This window comes from Caretta caretta, chromosome 1 (genome assembly GCF_965140235.1).
Source record: "Caretta caretta isolate rCarCar2 chromosome 1, rCarCar1.hap1, whole genome shotgun sequence".
Taxonomy (NCBI): Eukaryota; Metazoa; Chordata; order Testudines; family Cheloniidae; genus Caretta; species Caretta caretta.
In genome coordinates this window covers 260,056,522-260,075,610 of record NC_134206.1, presented here as the reverse complement: position 1 = coordinate 260,075,610, position 19,089 = coordinate 260,056,522, and the positions used below count along the sequence as shown (strand labels likewise).

At 49.7% G+C, this 19,089-nt stretch overlaps 1 protein-coding gene across 1 annotated transcript; it reads left to right on the top strand.

Moving 5' to 3' along the window:
* On the top strand, positions 1-17,636 carry LOC125629002 (extracellular serine/threonine protein kinase FAM20C-like). Its single transcript, XM_048834280.2, has 10 exons — positions 1-2,211; positions 5,118-5,293; positions 5,447-5,525; positions 7,700-7,792; positions 9,266-9,381; positions 10,034-10,214; positions 11,600-11,709; positions 15,617-15,698; positions 15,951-16,010; positions 16,377-17,636. Exons 1-10 carry the CDS (start codon positions 1,715-1,717, stop codon positions 16,648-16,650), a joined length of 1,668 nt encoding a protein of 555 aa, XP_048690237.2. The 5' UTR covers positions 1-1,714; the 3' UTR covers positions 16,651-17,636.
* The last annotated feature ends 1,453 nt before the right edge of the window (positions 17,637-19,089 follow it).

Here is a 19,089-nt window from a genome sequence, read left to right as displayed (position 1 = left end):
GGTTGGATCTGCTGACATGGCCACGAAGGGCTTCACATCTTAGCCCCAGCCCCCTGAGTTATCTATTCTCCTTTCCGCAGATCTCCTAGGTGAAAGGAAGATTTAAAAGAGAAAACTGGCATCTCTTTGACTCCTGTACCCTAGTGCTGGCCTCTCACCCACAAGATGGTCTGGGTCCCACTGCCTGTTGCATTAAGTTTGTGATTGCAAGCTTTGCAGGGTTGGTTAAATCCGGGAAGCTCTCCCTTCTATTTACCTCCTTGGCCTTCCTGATGGAACCAGCTTTGTGTGCTATACATCACTGGAAAGGTGAATTTCCTGCAGGAAGGTTTCCCAGAGTTAAGGAACTCTTCAAAAAGATTGAAATCCTCCATACCCGTTTGGCTTAGAAAGTTGCTAGCAAGCTCATTTGGAACGGAGTGAAGATGCAGCTTCCTCTCTCACACTTCTGATTCCTACTTGTCCCATTCTGTAAAGTGCGGTATCAGCAGAAACAATGTAGTGCAAGGGGCAGGTATCATATAGTGCAGGTACTTGAATAACTCTTCCATGGCACCTTTAGCATGACATCAGCACCCCTTGCTATTCCAGTGCTGGAACCCCACCCCAGAATTGATGATGTACCTAAATTCTGACCCAAAACATCCTCTATTATTCCAGTTCTAGGATTCCCCAAAGCAGTTGTACCATCCACCTTGCTCCTGACTTACAGCAACAAGCCTGGGACCCCTAAAGCAGCTTTGCCAGCACACCTCACTCCTGATCTGCAGCCACTCTTGATGTGCCAGTCCCGTCCCTCTCTTCTAGCTCTGCCAATACTTAAATTGTTGATATATCCAGTATGAGTGTCTCTGTGTCTGCATGTCCGTGAAGAGGTTGGTATGTTCAAGAGGCCTTGTAGGTATGAGGGGGGATGTTAGTGTATATGTGGTTGAGTGAATATATTTACATATGTGTGTGGTTATCTGTGAGTGTCCCATTGCGAGCAGGAGGTGGGAGCAAGTTCTTTATAGGTGGATGAATATGTAGGTGCATGCACGTAGATATAAATGCAGATGTAGATGAGGGCATATTAGTGTATATGGCAAGGTGACTGGGGGGTATGTGAGTGGGTATGTCAGGGTGAGTGTGTGGGGCTATGTATGATTGTATGTCAGTGTGAACAGAGGGGGGTACTAGAGTATGTGAAGAGCAGTCTGGGAGAGAGGCTGCAGGGTGGATTAGGTGAGGGGATTGTCTGCAGTCACTTCTGTCATTGAACAATTTGCTGAAACTGATCTGGAACTTGCCCTGTTCACTCTAACCTTGGCACTGCCTGCTCTTCTCTTATCAACATTGATAAACCAAGCTGCAACCTCCCTTCTTCTCTCTGTCCTGCTGACAGCTGCCACATCCAGGGGGTCCTCTCCACAAGGGACCTTGGAGCTGCTCCGGACTCACTGCTATGGAGAGACACAATCACCTTTTGTCCTGAACAGCAACAGCAGCAGAAGAGAAGGTGACAGGTGTTGCTAGCTTAGTTTTCACCTGCAAACCCCAACTTCTGCATTGCCCTTGTTTTTTAACGCTGAAACTCTAAATCCAGGGTGCTACACTGCTTGGGACTTCTCCATCCTTCTTGTTTTTGGCAAGGGGATCACACCGCATAAGTATTAACTCTGTCCTACCCACACGTGGATGTTCGCTCCTTGCCACGTGTATCAGCTTGGAGAGGATGTTACGCCGACTGCAGATTCTGCTCCAGAGGAAGTTTAAAATTTTGCTTTTCTTTCTCCTCCTCTTGGCTCTCTTGATGCACATGGCTTTGGATTTGGCTCTCCCAGCTGCTCCCAGCTCCTGCAGCTGTATCCCAAAAGCAGCAAACCCCTTGGGCCTCCCACCATCTGGCCCATTAGTCTCAGTTCAAAAAAAGTTGAGCCTGCGGATCCTTCAGGATTTCAGTGGCAGCAATGGCTCCTTGGAGAAAGGCTCCCATTCACTGGAAGGGAGGCCACCAGCAGGTGGTGGAAGCAAGATGGTTCTCAGAGATGGTGACTTTGAGCACCAGTGGGAAGATGTGAAGTCGGCACGGACAGGGCGGTCAAAGATGGCAGCACTCTTTGAGCATCCCCTCTATAAGATCCCAATCCCGGAACTGGTGAAGGAAGACAAGCTCTTCAGTGTCAACCCCAAAGAGAAGTTCACACTGAAAAACAGTGGGAGTGATGAATGGTGAGAGACCACCTAACCCAGCGTATTCTTTAGGAACACAATAACCAGACCAGCCTATAGTCCATCTAACGTGGTATCGTGGCCAGGGCTGGCCCTAAATGTATTTGGACCCTGGGTAAATAATTATTTTGATGTCCCAACTCATTCTTCCCCCCTTGGTTTAGAAGAGCCAGGTCCCAATCCCAGAATGCGAGGATGCAATGCCAGCTGGCCAGCCAGCCTTGCAGGGCTTGTGTTCTAGCACAGAGCTGTAACCATAAATGTGGCATCCTAAGCTGTTACCGATGTATAGATAAAGCCAGCCATGGGCCTTCCTCCATTAGTGGCCATTGTCAGATCCTCTGCAGGAAGGCACAAAATCCCCATAATGCACCTAACTGTGCAATACCATACCATATTTTGGTGGGGGTGGGGATGTTTTGAATTCAATGGGTGATCAGCTTCTGCCCAGGAGCATGGGCCATTGTAACTTTATCCTAGTCAGAGTCACTGTTATTCCACATCTCATAAATGGCCTCCTTTTAAACTTTACTAAACTATTTGCCTCAGCTGTCCTGTGGCAGTAAATTCCACAGGTTATTGGCTATGGCCTGTGTTTTCAGAAGTGACTAGTGATTTTGCGAGCCGCACTGGAGGCTCCTCAGAGGGCAGCTGCATGGCACTTTCTGACAATCAGGCCCCTTTAAAGTGTCTCACTGGGCTGCCAAAATCAGACGATGTGAGTAAGTATTTCCTTTAGTCCATTTTAAATGTACTTCCTTGTAATGGGAGGGCCCCCTTGTCCTTGTCTCCTGAAAGGAAGTCAAATGGGAACCTCTATAAAATTCATTATATTATATTATATAAGGTACCTTTATTCTATCGCCTCATCTCCTTTCCAAACTCAACAGTCTTTAATCTCGCAGTGCATAGGAAGTCCTCTTCCCCCTCTCCATAGCGCTCACCATTTGTGTTCCTGTTCTCCAGACTGCCCCCCTTTGAAATGAGATGACCAACAGTTAAGTTACCTACAGTCTCAGCGTTACTTCCTGCCTTGCATTTCATGAGATGTTCTCTCATCTGCAAGGGACTTGGTGGTGCAACGATCACACTGTTGGCATGTGGTTATTTGCATCCCCACATGCCCATGTCACCACTACTCCTAGATGAAGAAATAAAAGCCAGTTGGTAATTAATATTGTAAATACGTAGTAGCTACTTTAAAGGAACCACACTGTAGTTATTAAAAATAGAAGTTAGAAAGAATGGAAATTCAGAGCTATATTCCACAAACAATCTTAACCCTATCTATCTCAGAGGATTAGTTTGTCATATGTCTATAATGTAACCTGAAAGATGGGTATGTGTTGTTTAAGGTATAACTATTAGATGATGTAGTTTCAGTATACTTCCAGGGGAGGGGAGTAGATTTAGAGTATAAACTCTTTTGGGGGTGGGACTGTCTCTTTGTTCTATGCTTGTACAGTACCTGACACAATGGGGCCCTATTCTCAAGTGCCCAGATCCTCAAAGCTATTTAGGCTTCTAAGTACATTTAAGGCTCTGGGCCTAGGTGCTACTGTAATATAACATCATAATGCAAGTGTGCAGAAACTACACTGTATGATAGTTTTAACAGAGATAACGTGAACTCCTCTCCCCAGGTAAATCAGAGGTATAGGACAAACTAATCAAAGGGAAATGGTGGGTCAGGATAAAGGGTCGGTGTTAAGGTTGTTTCTGGAAAATAACTATGAATCTCCTTTGTTCTAACATTTAAAAATATATAAATACAGGTGCCTCCTTTAAAGTAATTGGTGTCATACAACTAACTGTACACTCTGGTGGTAATCCTTATGCTGGGGGAAATTCAGTTAGATTTGGACTCCAAGTTAAAATACATGCAAAGCAGGACTAAGAGGTTTAAATCTATTGTCTTTCTTAAAGTGATACTGTGGAATCCTTCTCGGATCATCAAATAATGCATCCTCCCTCTTCTGTGCCCAGCAGACACTGTGGGCCAAAGGTTTAGTCTGTCCTAAAATACTTGTCATCTGGTAAGACCAGATGCAGAGGATACTTTGGAGAGGCCCAGTCCAGGAAGAGCCAGGGATGGTGTAGGTCAGGACTGAGGTGTGTGTAGGAGCCTAGGCCTGGAAGAGCAGGGAGTGCTCTCCCACCCTCTCTTTGTATTGCCATTCCTCCTATCTCCTTTCCATCGGCTGCGAATGACTCTCGTGTTTGGGGAGGCTGGATCCGAGCGCTGAAAGCTCCTTAGAAGCGGGACGCCGGCACCCGGACTGTAGCCCTGCTCCCGCTCGGCCTCCTCCCCCTGATGCCCCACCCACCTGACGCTCCCTTCTCTCTGCCCCCTCCTGCCTTAGGGGCAAGCGACAGAGTGGGAGGGGGTGGAGAGGAGCAAGCCGTGGGCGGGGAGGGACCTTGGGGCAGAGCATGGGCAACACCATGGTCCAGGTGCTGGTGGCATCCCCACCTCTCAGGAGCTTCTGCCGGCTAGGGTGACTGGATGTCCCGATTTTATAGGGACAGTCCCGATTTTGGGGTCTTTTTTCTTATATAGGCTCCTATTACCCCCCACCCCTTCCCGATTTTTCACATTTGCTGTCTGGTCACCCTACTGCTGGCAGTGCTCCAAAGGAGGCAGGTCATGGCGCCTCCAAAGGGAGGTGTGCCACATCCGGCATTGCTTGCCCCGCATGGTGAGGCTTAGCCTCCCCAAGCCTCGTATACCCGCCACCCCTGCTCCTCTCCACCCGGTCCCCTCCCAGCTTCTTGTTTGCTGATAGGTGTGTGAGAAGGGGCTGATCTTGTCTTGGTGTGACCATACGGGAACACTTTGGAGATGGAGAGTACATTGTGCATGTCCTAAACCCTGTTGTTATGCGGTGGTGGCTTTGGGGCTGCAGGGTCAGCAGCAGTAAAGCAGAGATGGTCCTTCCGACTGGGAAGACCCCATATGATACCTACCCCACGTGGCTCAGGTTCCACATTGGCATCAATCGCTATGAGCTGTACTCCCGGCAGGACCCCATCACTCCTACCCTGCTGGAGGAACTGGCTACACAGAAAATCATCGGCTCAGGTACCAGTCTCGCTTGCCTCCCCCTGTGTGCCCTCCGTGTCTGCGTTGCTTTTTGTCCCTCTCTCTGAGTCTGTCTGTCTGTCCGTCCCTCTCCTCATTCTCTTTTCCCCTTTTCTCCTGCCCTGGCCCTGATTCTCGTCTGTATCATTTCAGTCCAGAAACCTGGAGGGACCCAGCTGAAGTTGATCATGACGTTCCCAAATTACGGGGAGGCACTCTTCAAACCCATGAAGTGAGTAAGGCCAGCAGGAGAGGGGCCAGGGCCCCGTCAGTTCCAGAAATGGGCCTGTACCAACATCCTGGATCCAAACACCCTGGGCTTGGGCTTGGGCTTGGGCTCATTGTAAATCATTTCATTACCTGGTGAGGAAATCCAGGTAGGAGACTGAGGGAGGCAGGGACTCTAGCCTTATTCCATGAGCTCACTTACCAGGGCCCCTATAAGGGAAGCTGGTGGGAACCTGAGGTGACCTCCCCCACTGGCACCTTCTTCCTGGGAACAAATAAGATGTGCTGTTCAGCTGTTTGTTTCTGATGGGGCGGTGCGACCTCTAGTGGTAGAGGAGAGCAAATCCTCAGAGTGGATCATTTTGTATATTCGCAAAAAGAAAAGGAGGACTTGTGGCACCTTAGAGACTAACCAATTTATTTGAGCATAAGCTTTTGAGAGCTACAGCTCACTTCATCGGATATTCACATCCAGTGAGGTGAGCTGTAGCTCACGAAAGCTTATGCTCAAATAAATTGGTTAGTCTCTAAGGTGCCACAAGTACTCCTTTTCTTTTTGCGAATACAGACTAACACAGCTGCTACTCTGAAACCTGTCATTTTGTATATTGTTTGCACAACTTGCAGGACTTACAAGAGGTGGGGGGCAGAGAGGACGGTTGTACCAGGGGGTCCCGAGCAGGGTGCCCCCCAAAACGTCTGTAATATCTGTGTAAATAAATAAAGAAATGGGAGGGGTGAGGCCCCAGCCAACACGATGTACTGCGGCTGTTAATTTCTCTCTACGGGCCTGACAGCATGTTAGGGTGACCAGATAGAAAGTATGAAAAATCGGGACAGGAGGTGGTGGGTAATAGGCACCTATATAAGAAATAGCCCCAAATATCAGGACTGTCCCTATAAAATCGGGACATCTGGTTACCCTACAGCATGTATATGTAAAGAATAACAGGAGGAATGTCAGGATGGGGGACTCTATCCTGGGAAGCAGTGACTGAAAAAGGGTGGTTTCCTGGTGAATAATAAGCTGAACTTGAGCTCCCTGTGTGATGCTGTGGCCAAAAGATGCAATTCTGGGACGTATAAACAGGGGAATCTCAAGTAGTAGTAGAGAAGTTATTTCATCTGTGTATTTGGGATTGGTGCAAGCACTGCTGGAATACTGTGTTCAGTTCTGGTGCCCACAGTTCAAGAAGGATGTTGATAGATTGGAGAGGGTTCAGAGAAAAGCCATGAGAATGATTAAAAGATTAGGAAACATGCCTGACACAGTGATAGACCCAAAAAGCTCAATCTATTTATCTTAAAAAAGAGACAGTTAAGGTGACTTGTTTATAGGCTATTAGGGTGACCAGATGTCCCGATTTTATAGGGACAGTCCCGATTTTGGGGTCTTTTTCTTAGATAGGCTCCTATTACCCCCCACCCCCGTCCCAATTTTTCACACTTGCTGTCTAGTCACCCTATAGGCTATAAGTATCTTCAGTCTAGCAGAGAAAGGTATAACATGACCCAATGGCTGGAAGTGGAAGCTAGACAAATGTAGACTGGAAATAAGGTGTAAATTTTTAATGGTGGGAGTAATCAATCATGGGGACAATTTACCGAGGGCCGTGGTGGATTTTCCATCACTGGCAATTTTTAAATCAAGATTGGCTGTTTTTCTAAAGATCTGCTTGCGGAATGATTTTGGGGGAGTTCTATGGCCTGGGTTATACAGGAGGTCAGGCTAGATCAGTGGTTCTCAACCTCTTTACCATTGTGGGCCACATATGCAGCTCTCTATGTATTATGTGGGCTGCAGCTGTGTGCTGTATGGCCATGAGGGCGTCACATGGGCTGCAGCTGTGTGCTGATTGGGCCACAAGCAGCCCCAGGGGTTCAGAACCATTGAGCTAGGTGCTCATAATAGTCCCTTCTGGCCTTGGAATCTATGAATCTATGAAACATATAGCAAATGATAGGATGACACTGGGGCAGTTCATGAATGGGGATGGGAGGTGGTTTCCACAGCTCTGGTGTCCACAGTGAGTTTGGAGAGGGAAGTGACATAAAACATGCACCTAGATCAGAAAGTGAATGATTCTAAGTTTCTCCCATAGTGGTGAGCAGGCTTAGGCTCGGCACTGGAGGCTTTAACCTCCTCTGTCCCATCCCTGCCCTTCCCTTTCATTTCAGGCAGACCCGGGACCAAGAGACCCCAGCAGATTTCTTTTACTTCTCGGACTTTGAACGACACAATGCAGAAATAGCAGCCTTTCACCTGGACAGGTGCGCGCCTCAAAGCCCTTCCAGCTCTGTTCTTCAGGAGACAGAGAGTACATCTATTAAAGGGGGCTGGCAGCAGCCCTGAGATCTTAGCCACAGGATCTGCCATCTGCAGGGAGCCCCCTTTCTCCATCTGGTGGGGAAAGAGGGGAATCCTAATTCAGACTGTTAGCACCTTGGGGAAATAATTGTGTATGGCACCAAAACATCATGCACATCTACGATGCTATGTAGATTCAGCTCCACATTCATTCATTCATAAGATCCTGCACACTCATTGCTTATTCAGTGGGCCCAAACCTGGCCCTGGAAGGCATATGCCTTTGCCAGTGCACCTCAGTCTTGACCTGCAGCATTTCCTACTTTAGCAGTCCTGGGACCCCCTGATACAAGCAGCTGTCAATACCCTTCAATCCTGACATTAGAGCACCCCTCGCCTTCCCCCCAATCCAGCTCTGCCATGTCCTCTTGTCCGGACCCATAGGATCCCCACTGGCCTACCCCTGGCCAGTTCTGGTCCTGCCACACAGCTCTGCTGATGTACCCTGATACTGACCCCAGGCACTTCCAGTGCAGGCCTCTCCTAAACACAGATAGTCTGAAGCCCCGCGACGGGGGGATGGAGCCTGAAGCCCCGCGACTGGGGGATGGAGCACGAAGCCATGTGGCCAGAACCTGGGGCCCCGCTACTGCACAGCCAGAGCCTGGGGCTGGAGACCAAAGCCCTGTGGCCAGAGCCTGCTGCCCCACCACCCCAGGGCTGAAGCCTGAAGCCTGAGCCCCACTACCCATGGGAAGGTGGGGAACTCACCGCCTGCCTGCTCCTTCAGTGTTGTGCCTCAGGTGTCTCCAGAGTGGGGCATGGCCCAACCCCTGCTGGCAGCCCTCGCAACCAATACCAAGGGAGTGCATCTTGGCGCACCAGGGAGGGGGAGGGACTACTGCTTTGCTCCCCATCACATCCCCCCCCAGTCACAGTCCAGGAGGCTGTGGCCGCAAGAAAAGCCCCTGGTGGCCCCATGTGGCTACAGTGGCTGCATTTGAGAAACACTGCATTAGCGTATCTTCTCCAGGAACTTAGGAGTTGCTGTATTGGATCAGATCACCTGTAAACAACCTCCACCTAAGGGAGAGCAGGGCAATGACCTATGGGGGCCATCTAGCCCAGAAACCCGTGTCCAACACCTGCCAGTATCTGAAGCTTCAGAGGACGGTGCAAAATCCCTGTGATTTGCACCTAATTTGTGCAATACTACGACAGTGGGGTAGCAGAGATTTTCCTGAGCCCACATCTTACACACCAGAGCATGGTGATCAATAGCCCTTGTCATTTTTACTCTAGCTAAAGTCGCTGCAGATGCTGTTCTTATTGCTGCGTCTTCCATCTCATTGTGAAACAAACACTCAGTTTAGGGAAGAAACTGCTTTGGTCCTGCGTTTTGTTTAGTTCCTTGTGTGCTCTCCTTGTCCCCGAAGGATCCTGGATTTCCGGAGAATCCCCCCAGTGTCTGGCCGTTTGGTGAATATAACTAAGGAGATTCGTGACATCACAACTGACAAGAAACTGGCTAGAACCTTCTTCATTTCCCCAGGTGAGTGTTCTCTGTCACAGGCTCCCCGGCTGGGCTGCTGCGGGGGAACTGCAACTCCGGTGACAGGCAGCTTCATGCCCCACGTGCCACTGCCCAACCCACATGTGATTAAGGAATGATCTGCAGTGCATCTGGAAAGAGAACACCTGCCTGAGTGCTCTGGAGCCGTTCCTGGGTTATCTGCCTGGGTTCTATGTCTTCCTCCAATTCAGATTATCGGCCTGGTTGCTCCATCTCACTAGAGATTACCTGCCCAGGAATCCCATCTTCCCTTGGAGTTACCTGCCTGAATGCCTCTTTCCCAAGATACAAGACTTCCCAATGACTTTACCAGCGGGCATGTCCTCTCCCCCAGCCCATTGATCTCCTGCTAGCCATGTATTTCAGGCTGTGGGTGTTATAGTGGGATCCCAGCTATGTCCTTGCTGCGTTCCAGCCACATTGGAGCCCTTTTAGGTTAAGTGCACAATGATAGCACCTCTTCTAATTCAGATCGATTGCTGTACAGAATTACTGTCCACGTTCTGCAGGTGAGCTCTCCTGAGCCAGCATGCCATCGCACTCACCAGATAGGCTGTTACTCCTTGGGTGGGTTGGGACTGCTGCTCTTTGCTGACCTTTGCTCTGTCCTGATTTGACCGGCTCCCCACAGCCAGCAATGTCTGCTTCTTCGGCGAGTGCTCCTACTACTGCTCCACGGAGCACGCCCTGTGTGGCAAACCGGACCAGCTCGAGGGCTCCATGGCGGCCCTCCTGCCTGACAAGGAACTGGCTAAACGCCACTCCTGGCGCAGCCCCTGGAGACGCTCGTACCACAAGAGCAAGAAGGCGGAGTAAGTGTGTTGGAGGGGAAGTTAGGGGTGCAGGTGGGGTGGGTGGTGAGTGTGGCAATGGGATGGGGGCTGCAGGAGAGATATGGCGGCGGGACAGGAAGACTGACAGCTGTGTGGGGAAGAGGAGGGAGTGGGAAAGGTGGTACAGACAGTGTCAAGGCACTGGGTCAGGGATGCAAGCTGAAAGTGGTGATGTTCCCCACACCACAGCCACACATGAGAGGGGACATCAGGATTGCCAGGTGTCCAGTTTTTGCCTGGAACACCCGGTCAAAAAGGGACCCTGGTGGCTCCGGTCAGCAATGCTGACTGAGCCATTAAAAGTCCAGTCGACGGCACAGCAGTCGACTGCCTGCCGTGGGTCCATGCGGCTCCTGGAAGCAGCAGCATCTCCCCCCTCTGGGTCCTACACATAGGGGCAGCCAGGGGGCTCCGTGTGCTGCCCCCGCCCCAAGCGCCAGCTCCTCAGCTCCAATTAACTGGGAACTGCGGCCAATGGGAGCTACGAGGGTGGTGCCTGTGGATGGGGCAGTGTGCAGAGCCGCCTGGCTGCTTAGGAGCCTGAGAGGGGACATGCTGCTGCTTCAGGGAGCTGCTTGAGGTAAGCACTACCCGGAGCCTGCACCCCCAGTGCCCCAACCTCCTGTCCCAGCCCTGATCCCCCTTCTACCCTCCGGACCCCTCAGTCCCAGCCTGGAGCACCCTCCTTCACCACAAACCCCTCATCTCCGGCTCCATCCAAAGTCTGCACCCCCAGCCAGAGGCCTCACACACACCCCACACTCCAACCCCCTGTCCCAGCCCACAGTCCCCTCCCACACCCTGAACTGCTCATTTCTGGCCCCACCCCAGAATCCACACCCCCAGTCCAAAGCCCTCACCCCTTCCCACATCCCAACCCTCTCCCTCAGCCCCCTGCCTCAGCCCGGAGACACCTCTCATACTCCGAACCCCTCAGCTCCACCTCCCATCCCAGAGCCCCCTCCTGCACCCCAAGCCCCTCATTCCTGGCCCAACCCCAGAGCTCATACCCCCAGCGAGAGCCCTCACTCCCTCCCGCACCCCAACTCCCTGCTCCAGCCCAGTGAAAATAAGCGAGTAAGTGAGGCTGGGATGGAGTGAGTGGTGGGTGGAGCCTTGGAGAAGGGGTGCGGCCTCAAAGGAGAGGTGGGGCAAGGGTGTTCGGTTTTGGGCGAATAGAAAGTTGGCAACCCTAGACATCTACCATGGAGTGTCCCTTGAAATCCGTTCCTGGGTGTGGGGGTTGAGAAGGCCCAGGGAAGCCAAAATGGTTAAAAAGAGTCATCCAAAGTTTCTGTGATGATCTCCCCACTCCCGGAGCCCAGGACACCCTGTGATTTCCTCCCTTCGGCCTCTCTTCTAAGGTGGGAGCTGAATCAAAATTACTGTGCTCAGGTGAGAAAGACACCACCTTACGACAGTGGCTCCCGCCTGCTCAACCTCATAGACATGACTGTGCTTGACTTCCTGATGGGTGAGTGTGTGCCCCTCTAACAACCTGCCCATGCCTTCCCAGGCCTGGGGCTACAGATCTGCCCACATGTGACACACTCATGCCTGCAAGGAGGCTCTGAGGCTTTTGCATAGACATTTTTATTCACAGATGACTAGGGTTGCCAGTTTTGGTTGGCTGTATTCTTGGAAATTTCATCACATGACATAATCTTTAATTAAAGATTAATCTTTAATTCCTGGAAACTCCAGGCCAATCCTGGAGGGTTGGCAACCCTACAGATAACCCATGCCTGCAGATAGTAGGGGGGCAGAGTCAGGGCAGCTGGCTTCAGCAGTGTTACTGAGCATGCTCAGTCTGTGTGAGCATGCTCAGTACAAGCCAAGCAGCAAATCTGGGAAGGCACGTGATCCTGCCTGCCACTTCTGCTTTTATTTATAGATCAGACAGAACTCACAGGGCAATGACAGGGCCCCTTCTGGGGAACTTGTCTGTCTCCCTGCCTGCTTTCCCACGCTACCCCTTCACAGCTGTTACCGCATGAGTCCCTTGCTCTGCCCCCTATTGGCTGCACTCTGGTATTGCACTTCACACCATATTAGGTATTTCCATCATTACACTTAATTTTCATTTTTAACTTCCAGAATTTTGTTTTAAACCAAATGAACCCTGGGCTCATCCACTCTCCCCCGTTCTGAAATGTCGTTCTTAGCACTCTGGTTATATATTACACTTTCTCCATTACCAGCAGAAAGCCGTTTCCTTCTTGACTGTTATTAATGCCACTGGCACCATAATGACCTGCCCTAGATCACTGAGGTTCAGGTTGTTGTTTGGGAGGATGAAGCCCAGCTTGTCAAGTGTTCCAGGGTAACATTCACAACAGTGGGTGTAATATTGTCCTTTCACATGCTTCCTTGTTGACCAACCTACAGCATTGTTGGTCTACACCACATTGGGAGAGCTACTTTCCTTTTAGTAAAGGTGCCTTTTTATCTTATCTGTGTCAAGATTTGCACCCCCACACATCTAACTTCAGCATCCTGCTTTGCTTAGCTGGCCAGCATTTTCTACATCTGTTTTTGCATCTTCCGGACTGAAGTGTACAGCCAATGGCTCTCCCCTTCGAGCACTGCCAACAAGTCACAATTTCCCCTGCAAAGGTCGTAGAAATAGTACCAACTAATGAAATTATCCCGTTCTCCAGCTGTTGTGGCCCTGGGAACTCCTTAAATCGAGGCAATAAGGCTCAATAGCATCTGTAAGCTTTATCATTCATCTGTCTTCTCCCTTCTCACAATAGGCATTCAGAGCATTATGGTGCCATCTATTGGGAAGCAAGGGTCAAAAAAATGGTTAAATCCTGCTGTTACAGTAGCCACAGAGAGTATGTCTACACAGCAAAGAAAACCCTGTGGCTGGCCCATGCCTGCCAACTTGGGCTCGCGGGACTTGGGCTGCAGGGCTGTTTCATTGCTGCGTAGACTTCCAGGCTCTGGATGGAGCCCAAGCTCTTGGACTCTGCAGGGTGGGAGGATCCCAGAGTTTGGGCTGTGGCCCAAGCCCGGGAGTCCTCAAAGCAATGAAACAGCCCTGTGAGCCCAAGTTGGCTAGCACAGGCCAGCCACAGGGTTTGATTTGCTGGGTAGACATCCGGAGTCAGTGCATCCTGACCCCTGCCATGTGACAGGGACCTGATCTTTTGTAACCCCACATCTGATGACTAAAGCCAAGAATAAAAACCAGTTGGTTATGTTCTGAATGTCTGTCATAGGATGGGAGAAGAACTTACATTTACTTCAGTGGGGCCATGTGGGATGTAAATCTATGTGGCCTATATGTCTTGTGCTCTTACACTGGGTGGCTAGTGTTTTTAACTTATCTCCAAGCTGTTGAACCTTTGCTACTGTCAATATACAGCATTTGCTGCACAGGGGCATTCAGCCAAAAGACAATGATGGCTATTGCCCAGTCATTGGCTAATGCTGTTAGTGTTTTTTTCCCTACCACTCTCATTCCTACCCCTCCTGTTTCAGACCCTTCTTCTTTGCTGTGGATGTATTCCAGTGCTGTGCCTCGGTGCTGTTCACAATGTTCTGTTCACTGAGGGATCTGAAGAGCATGTCTTGATCACTGCTTGTTTGTTGTCTCTGCTGAATCCCAGTCTCTTTAACTGGTTACATAACTTGGACAGTTTCCCTTTTCCACTATGTTTTGTCACTGATGCAAGCAGTTAGGCTGATTTTGCTGCTGGTGCCATTGGACTTACTTCTGCTCCATTTATGGCTATTGTCCGTTAATAGCTTTCAGGGTGCCCCAGATTGTTGCAGTGAGAATAGTTGGAGGCCTTCAGTCTCAGCTCCATGCTGGGGACAGATTGATCCTCCAAGTCCCACACACAACTTAGACTTGGAAATTAATATCTTAGATTTGTCCTCAGTGATCTCTTCTCTTTCATCCCTTTCTCAATTTTCATTCTGCTACTTATCTACCTCTTCCTTTTCTGGGATTCAGTTCAGGTTACACCCTATCAAATACCACCAGACAGATTAATGGGGCATGCTGTTGTGGGCAATAAGACTTACGAATGTATTGCTAAGCATTGCAACTTCACTCCCTCTTTGGGAGTTGCCAGTTTCTCTGCAGGCCATTTTCCTCCCTTGACCCTTCTGTTAGCATTATCCATGTTTTCAAACACTTCTGTCCTTTGACCCCAGAATTCAAGGTTGTTCCCTTAAGCAGATGTCTGAATGTTGATTCCCCAAACTGTAAGGGGTCTGTAACAGACCATGCCTCCCTCTCTCTAATTTTCTTTTGCTGGAATAAATTTGGAACTATGGCCAAGACTTTCAAAAGTGTTGAGTGATTTTAGATGCCCAACTTGAGACATCTTAAAGTGGCCTGATTGTCAGAAGGTGCTGAGTACTGGCCCTCTGCAAATCAGGCCTTTTAAGCTGTCCCAGATCAGAGACCCCAAATCACTAATCACCACTTTTTAAAATCTTGGCCTGTGTCATTGTGCTAGCCAGTGTTCACCCTCTGGAGCAGGCCTTTTGCTGCACCTGGATGCCTTACGCCTGACAACATACTGGAATAGTGTTCACCATTTTTCTTCTCGACTCTTCTTTCTGCTGCTTGGACAACAGCTACATCCCTGGTATCTCCTTGGCTGGTATCTCATCAGTGTCCTGCAAGGGACTTTGGAGATCTTCCCCGTTAGCTTATTTCACTTGTTTCCCCACATAGGCATATTACTGGATAAATCGTCCATTAAGCAAGTGTTATACTTTCCCCTGAAGTATATTGCACTGGCTATTGCTAAAGAGAGGAGGCTGGACTTGATTGACCGTCAGTCTGATCCCTGTGACTTGTCTGCTTATCTCTGTTGTCATGATTAGCTGTTTAACTCTACGGGAGTTTCCCTGGCCATTTACAGCACCTTACAGTTCTCAGGGTCCTGACATAGTAAGTGTTCCATGAGACTGAATTTTGGTATCTGGAGACAAGCAGATCCAATCACTTTCTGCTGATTTTTTTGCTTCCAGTACTACCACTGAATGCATGTGTTCAAGCAAAAAGAAAAGGAGTACTTGTGGCACCTTAGAGACTAACCAATTTATTTGAGCATGAGCTTTCGTGAGCTACAGCCCCACACTGACAGTTAAATCAGTGCCCCTGGCTCCTGGTGAGGACATGCACTGCTGACACAAGAAGCATAGTGTGGACAAGCAAAGTGATGTAATTACTGTGGTGGCTGTGTCGACGTAACTTAGGTCAACATAATTTTGTAGTGTAGACGTGCTCTTTGTCTACTCTATCCCTGGAGCGCAGGATGTGCTTGAAGCAGAATGTCCAGTTTACCTTCTCTGCTGCTTCCCCCCTTCCCCTTTGCCTTTCCCCTTTCCCCATTCTCCTCTCCCTTCTGCAGGTAACATGGACCGACACCACTATGAGACCTTTGAGAAGTTTGGCAACAACACCTTCCTGCTTCACCTGGACAACGGCCGAGGGTAAGGGTGGGAGATGGACTCCTGCTGACAAGGAGTATGGAGAACAGCAGACACAGGGAGGCCAGGGGAAGGTTCTGGCAAGGGGTGTCTCTGCATATGCTGGGAATGATGTGGCAGTCCAGACATTGCTTGTGATGTCATTGCCATATTGCTGTTGAGGTCTCTGGCCCAGGTGGCTGGACAATATTGCACAGCCCATAAGGGGCACATTACACTCATTCAGGAAATCGATACTCTCTTTGCTCTCCTTAGATTTGGGAGACATTCTCATGATGAAATGTCCATCCTGGCCCCTCTCCAGCAGTGCTGCAGGTAATGGCTTTCTTTACCCCTTCCCTCCTGCCCCATTCCACCCCCGAGGGGGTAGCTTTCCAAGGAATCAGTGGAAATCTGATTGTTCTGGTTCAGGAAGTGCCCTGTCTGGGCTTGGGCGACTGGATTTTCAAAGTGGAAAAGCAGGATCTCTGTCACATGGAGTAGAGTGGCTGCTGTGGCCCACCCCAGAGGTGTCTGTTTCAGCAGTGGGTGAGCAATCCCTGCATATACTGTCTGCAAAGCACTTTGGGATCAGTCAGGATGGACGGCACTGCATGAATGTCAGGTATTGTTGCAGCTGTCCCGTTACTTGGTTGATTTTTCTTTTCTCCTTTCTTCCCTTCCCCTCACCCCCACTCTTAGTATCAAGAAGTCGACATTCTTGCGCTTGCAGCTGCTTGCCACGGAGCCGTACCGCCTCAGTGATGTCATGCGGGAGTCGCTGGCCTCAGACCGCCTCTCGCCAATCCTGTCAGAGCCTCACCTGAAGGCGCTGGACCGGCGGCTCCAGCGAGTACTGGACATGGTGCGCGTGTGCATGGCAAAGGGAGGCCAGAAGGCAGTGCTAGTGGATGACATGGGAAAGCTGCAAAAAGGGAAATGGCAGCACCAAGAGACAAGGAGCAAACAAGCGTGATGGGCTGAGCAGACACTACTTCCCACCATGACCCCTGAGGCTGCCTCTGCAATCTGGACTCTTGCTGAATGAGACTCAGCACCGGTGCAGCCACGGCTAGGTGCCCATATTGGGGGCATAGTCCCTGGATCTACTGATGGTGGGGAGAGGGAGACAGTTTAGAGGGGGAAGTGAGTGGGGCAAAGAGAGACAAATGGGAGGTCTGGCTGTAATCGAGGGGGGAACCCTACATAGTGAATCCAGGGGAGGGAGGGAAGTAGCTTTCAAACTCCGGTAAGCGTTCAGCTCCTACAGAGTCCTGGAGCCAGCAGGGCCAGTCTGCACTAGAAACTTGCATCAGCACAGTTGCGCCGCTGTAGCACTTCTGGTGAAGACGCTCTAAGCTAATGGGAGAGAGCTCTCGTATAGGCATAATAACTTCACCTCTTTGAGAGGCGGAAGTTATGTCAGTGGGAGAAGCTCTCCTGCCGCCATAACGCTGTCTACATGGTGGGTTAGGTCGATACAACAACATTGCTCAGGGGAGTGGATTTTTCACATCTCTGAGCAATGCAGTTATAGTCTTGAAGGGAGTATGTAGTGTAGGCCTGGGTTTAGGTAAGGCTAAGGACCCCGGACTCCCTGCATTAGGGAGAAAGGTTGCTCTTGTGGATAAGACACTTCTGGAGACTCAGGAGATCTGGGTTCATTTTTTGGGCCATCGCCTCTGTGACCTTGGGTAGGTCACTCATCTCTCTGTGCCTCCGCTCCCCTTCTATAAAAGGGAGATAATAATCATGCCTTTCTCTCACCTGTGTCTGTTTATTTGTAAGTTCTTTGGGCCAGAGACTGTCTCTCGCTATGTGTTTGCACATCACCTAGCACAATGGGGCCCTGATTTTGGTTAGCGTCTCGAAGCACTGCTGGAATACAAGTAAATAACATGAATATTTTGCAGGGGGAAAGCCTCCAGGGGGAACTCCCTGTCTTACAGTGACAGTCACATTAAAAAATCATAGCTTCTTAGTCTACATTTAAGGTGTTTCAGTGTTTTTGTCACTCAGAGATAAGCCTGTGACGTGTGAGTTAATAAATAACCCTCACCTAGCTGGGAGCGCGCTGCCTGCCGTGGCTGGAAACTCACGGACACAGTAACTGGGGGGCTATGGGGGTGCATCAGGTCACCAGGGAAGCATGGTGTAGTGATTAGTGTGTGGCTTGGGGAGTTGCATTCATGACTCCTCTGGGTTCCATTCATGACTCCTCTACTAGTTTGCTGTGCGCAGCTTGGAGAATTCAGAGAAGAGCTGCGTAAAGCAAAAGCAGTCATTATTGTGATAAAAACAACAAGGAGTCCGGTGGCACCTTTAGTCTTTAAGGTGCCACCAGACTCCTTGTTGTTTTTGTGGATACAGACTAACACGGCTATCCCCTGATTACTGTGATCGTGGTGGATCTCGTATTGCCACTGCAGACCTTCACTGCATCTCAGCTTGTGCCACTGCCATTACACTGTACTCTTCCTTTGCTCGGTATAGATCATTGCCCTCATCCTAGCGTGAAAACAAGGTGCTAGTGACTGCTGGCACTTTAAATCTCTAGACCTGTTCTGAGCAGGGTTGGGTGATACAGTGGTTAAAAACATTGGCAGATAGCCTACAGGAGAGCTCCTGCCAGTGAAACTGCCCCAGTGACAGCAATGGTGGAAAATTAGTCCAGTGTGGTAGAAAAGCCCCAGTGGAGTTGGAATGATCAAATCCCTGGTACACAGAGCCATGGAGAGAATCCACCCCAACCTCCAATAAGGAGGCAAAACTTTGCAGATTCTCATATAATTGCCTTTCACCACTTCTTAATTCTCCCTGAATAAGGGTAATAGCAATATACAGGACTGTTCACATTCACAACACTTTACCTGCTAGATCCTCACAACCAAAAAAAGAGATAAAAGATGGTCCAGTGCTCCAGGCATCAGCCTGGGGCTGGAGAGAGCTGGATTCAAATCCTTCCTCCGCTGCAGACTTCCTGTGTGACATTGGCCAAGTCACTTAGCCTCCCTGTCCCTCAGTTCCCCCTCTGTAAGATGGAACTAATTGTGCTTCCTTACCTCAGGAGAGGATTATAAGGAGAACTACATTAAAAACTGGGGTGCTCAGGTGCTGTATTAATCGGGGGTAGGCAACCCAAATCTCCCTTGCAAGGTGGGTAATTCCCATTTACAGATGGGGAACTGGGAGGTGAAGTGAGAGGTCAGAGAAGAAGCCATTGGCAGAGCCAGGACTAGCACTCAAGATTTCCCATCCTGTGTCTAAACTATTGGATCATGTGTCTCTCCAGATCTTTTCCCTCCTCCGTTTTTCTTGATAAATCCTTCACAAACTCTGCCATGGTGACATCACAGCAGCTCTCATGGGAACAAAAGGCATCCATCTTTTAATTACTGATGGGATTACATGATTT

Excerpts from the sequence above, each read along its gene's own strand:
- LOC125629002 (XM_048834280.2), top strand. The coding sequence starts at position 1,715 with ATGTTACGCCGACTGCAGATTCTGCTCCAGAGGAAGTTTAAAATTTTG. Across the intron at positions 5,294-5,446 it reads ACAGAAAATCATCGGCTCAG|TCCAGAAACCTGGAGGGACC; the intron begins GTACCAGTCTCG and ends GTATCATTTCAG. Across the intron at positions 11,710-15,616 it reads TGTGCTTGACTTCCTGATGG|GTAACATGGACCGACACCAC; the intron begins GTGAGTGTGTGC and ends TCCCTTCTGCAG.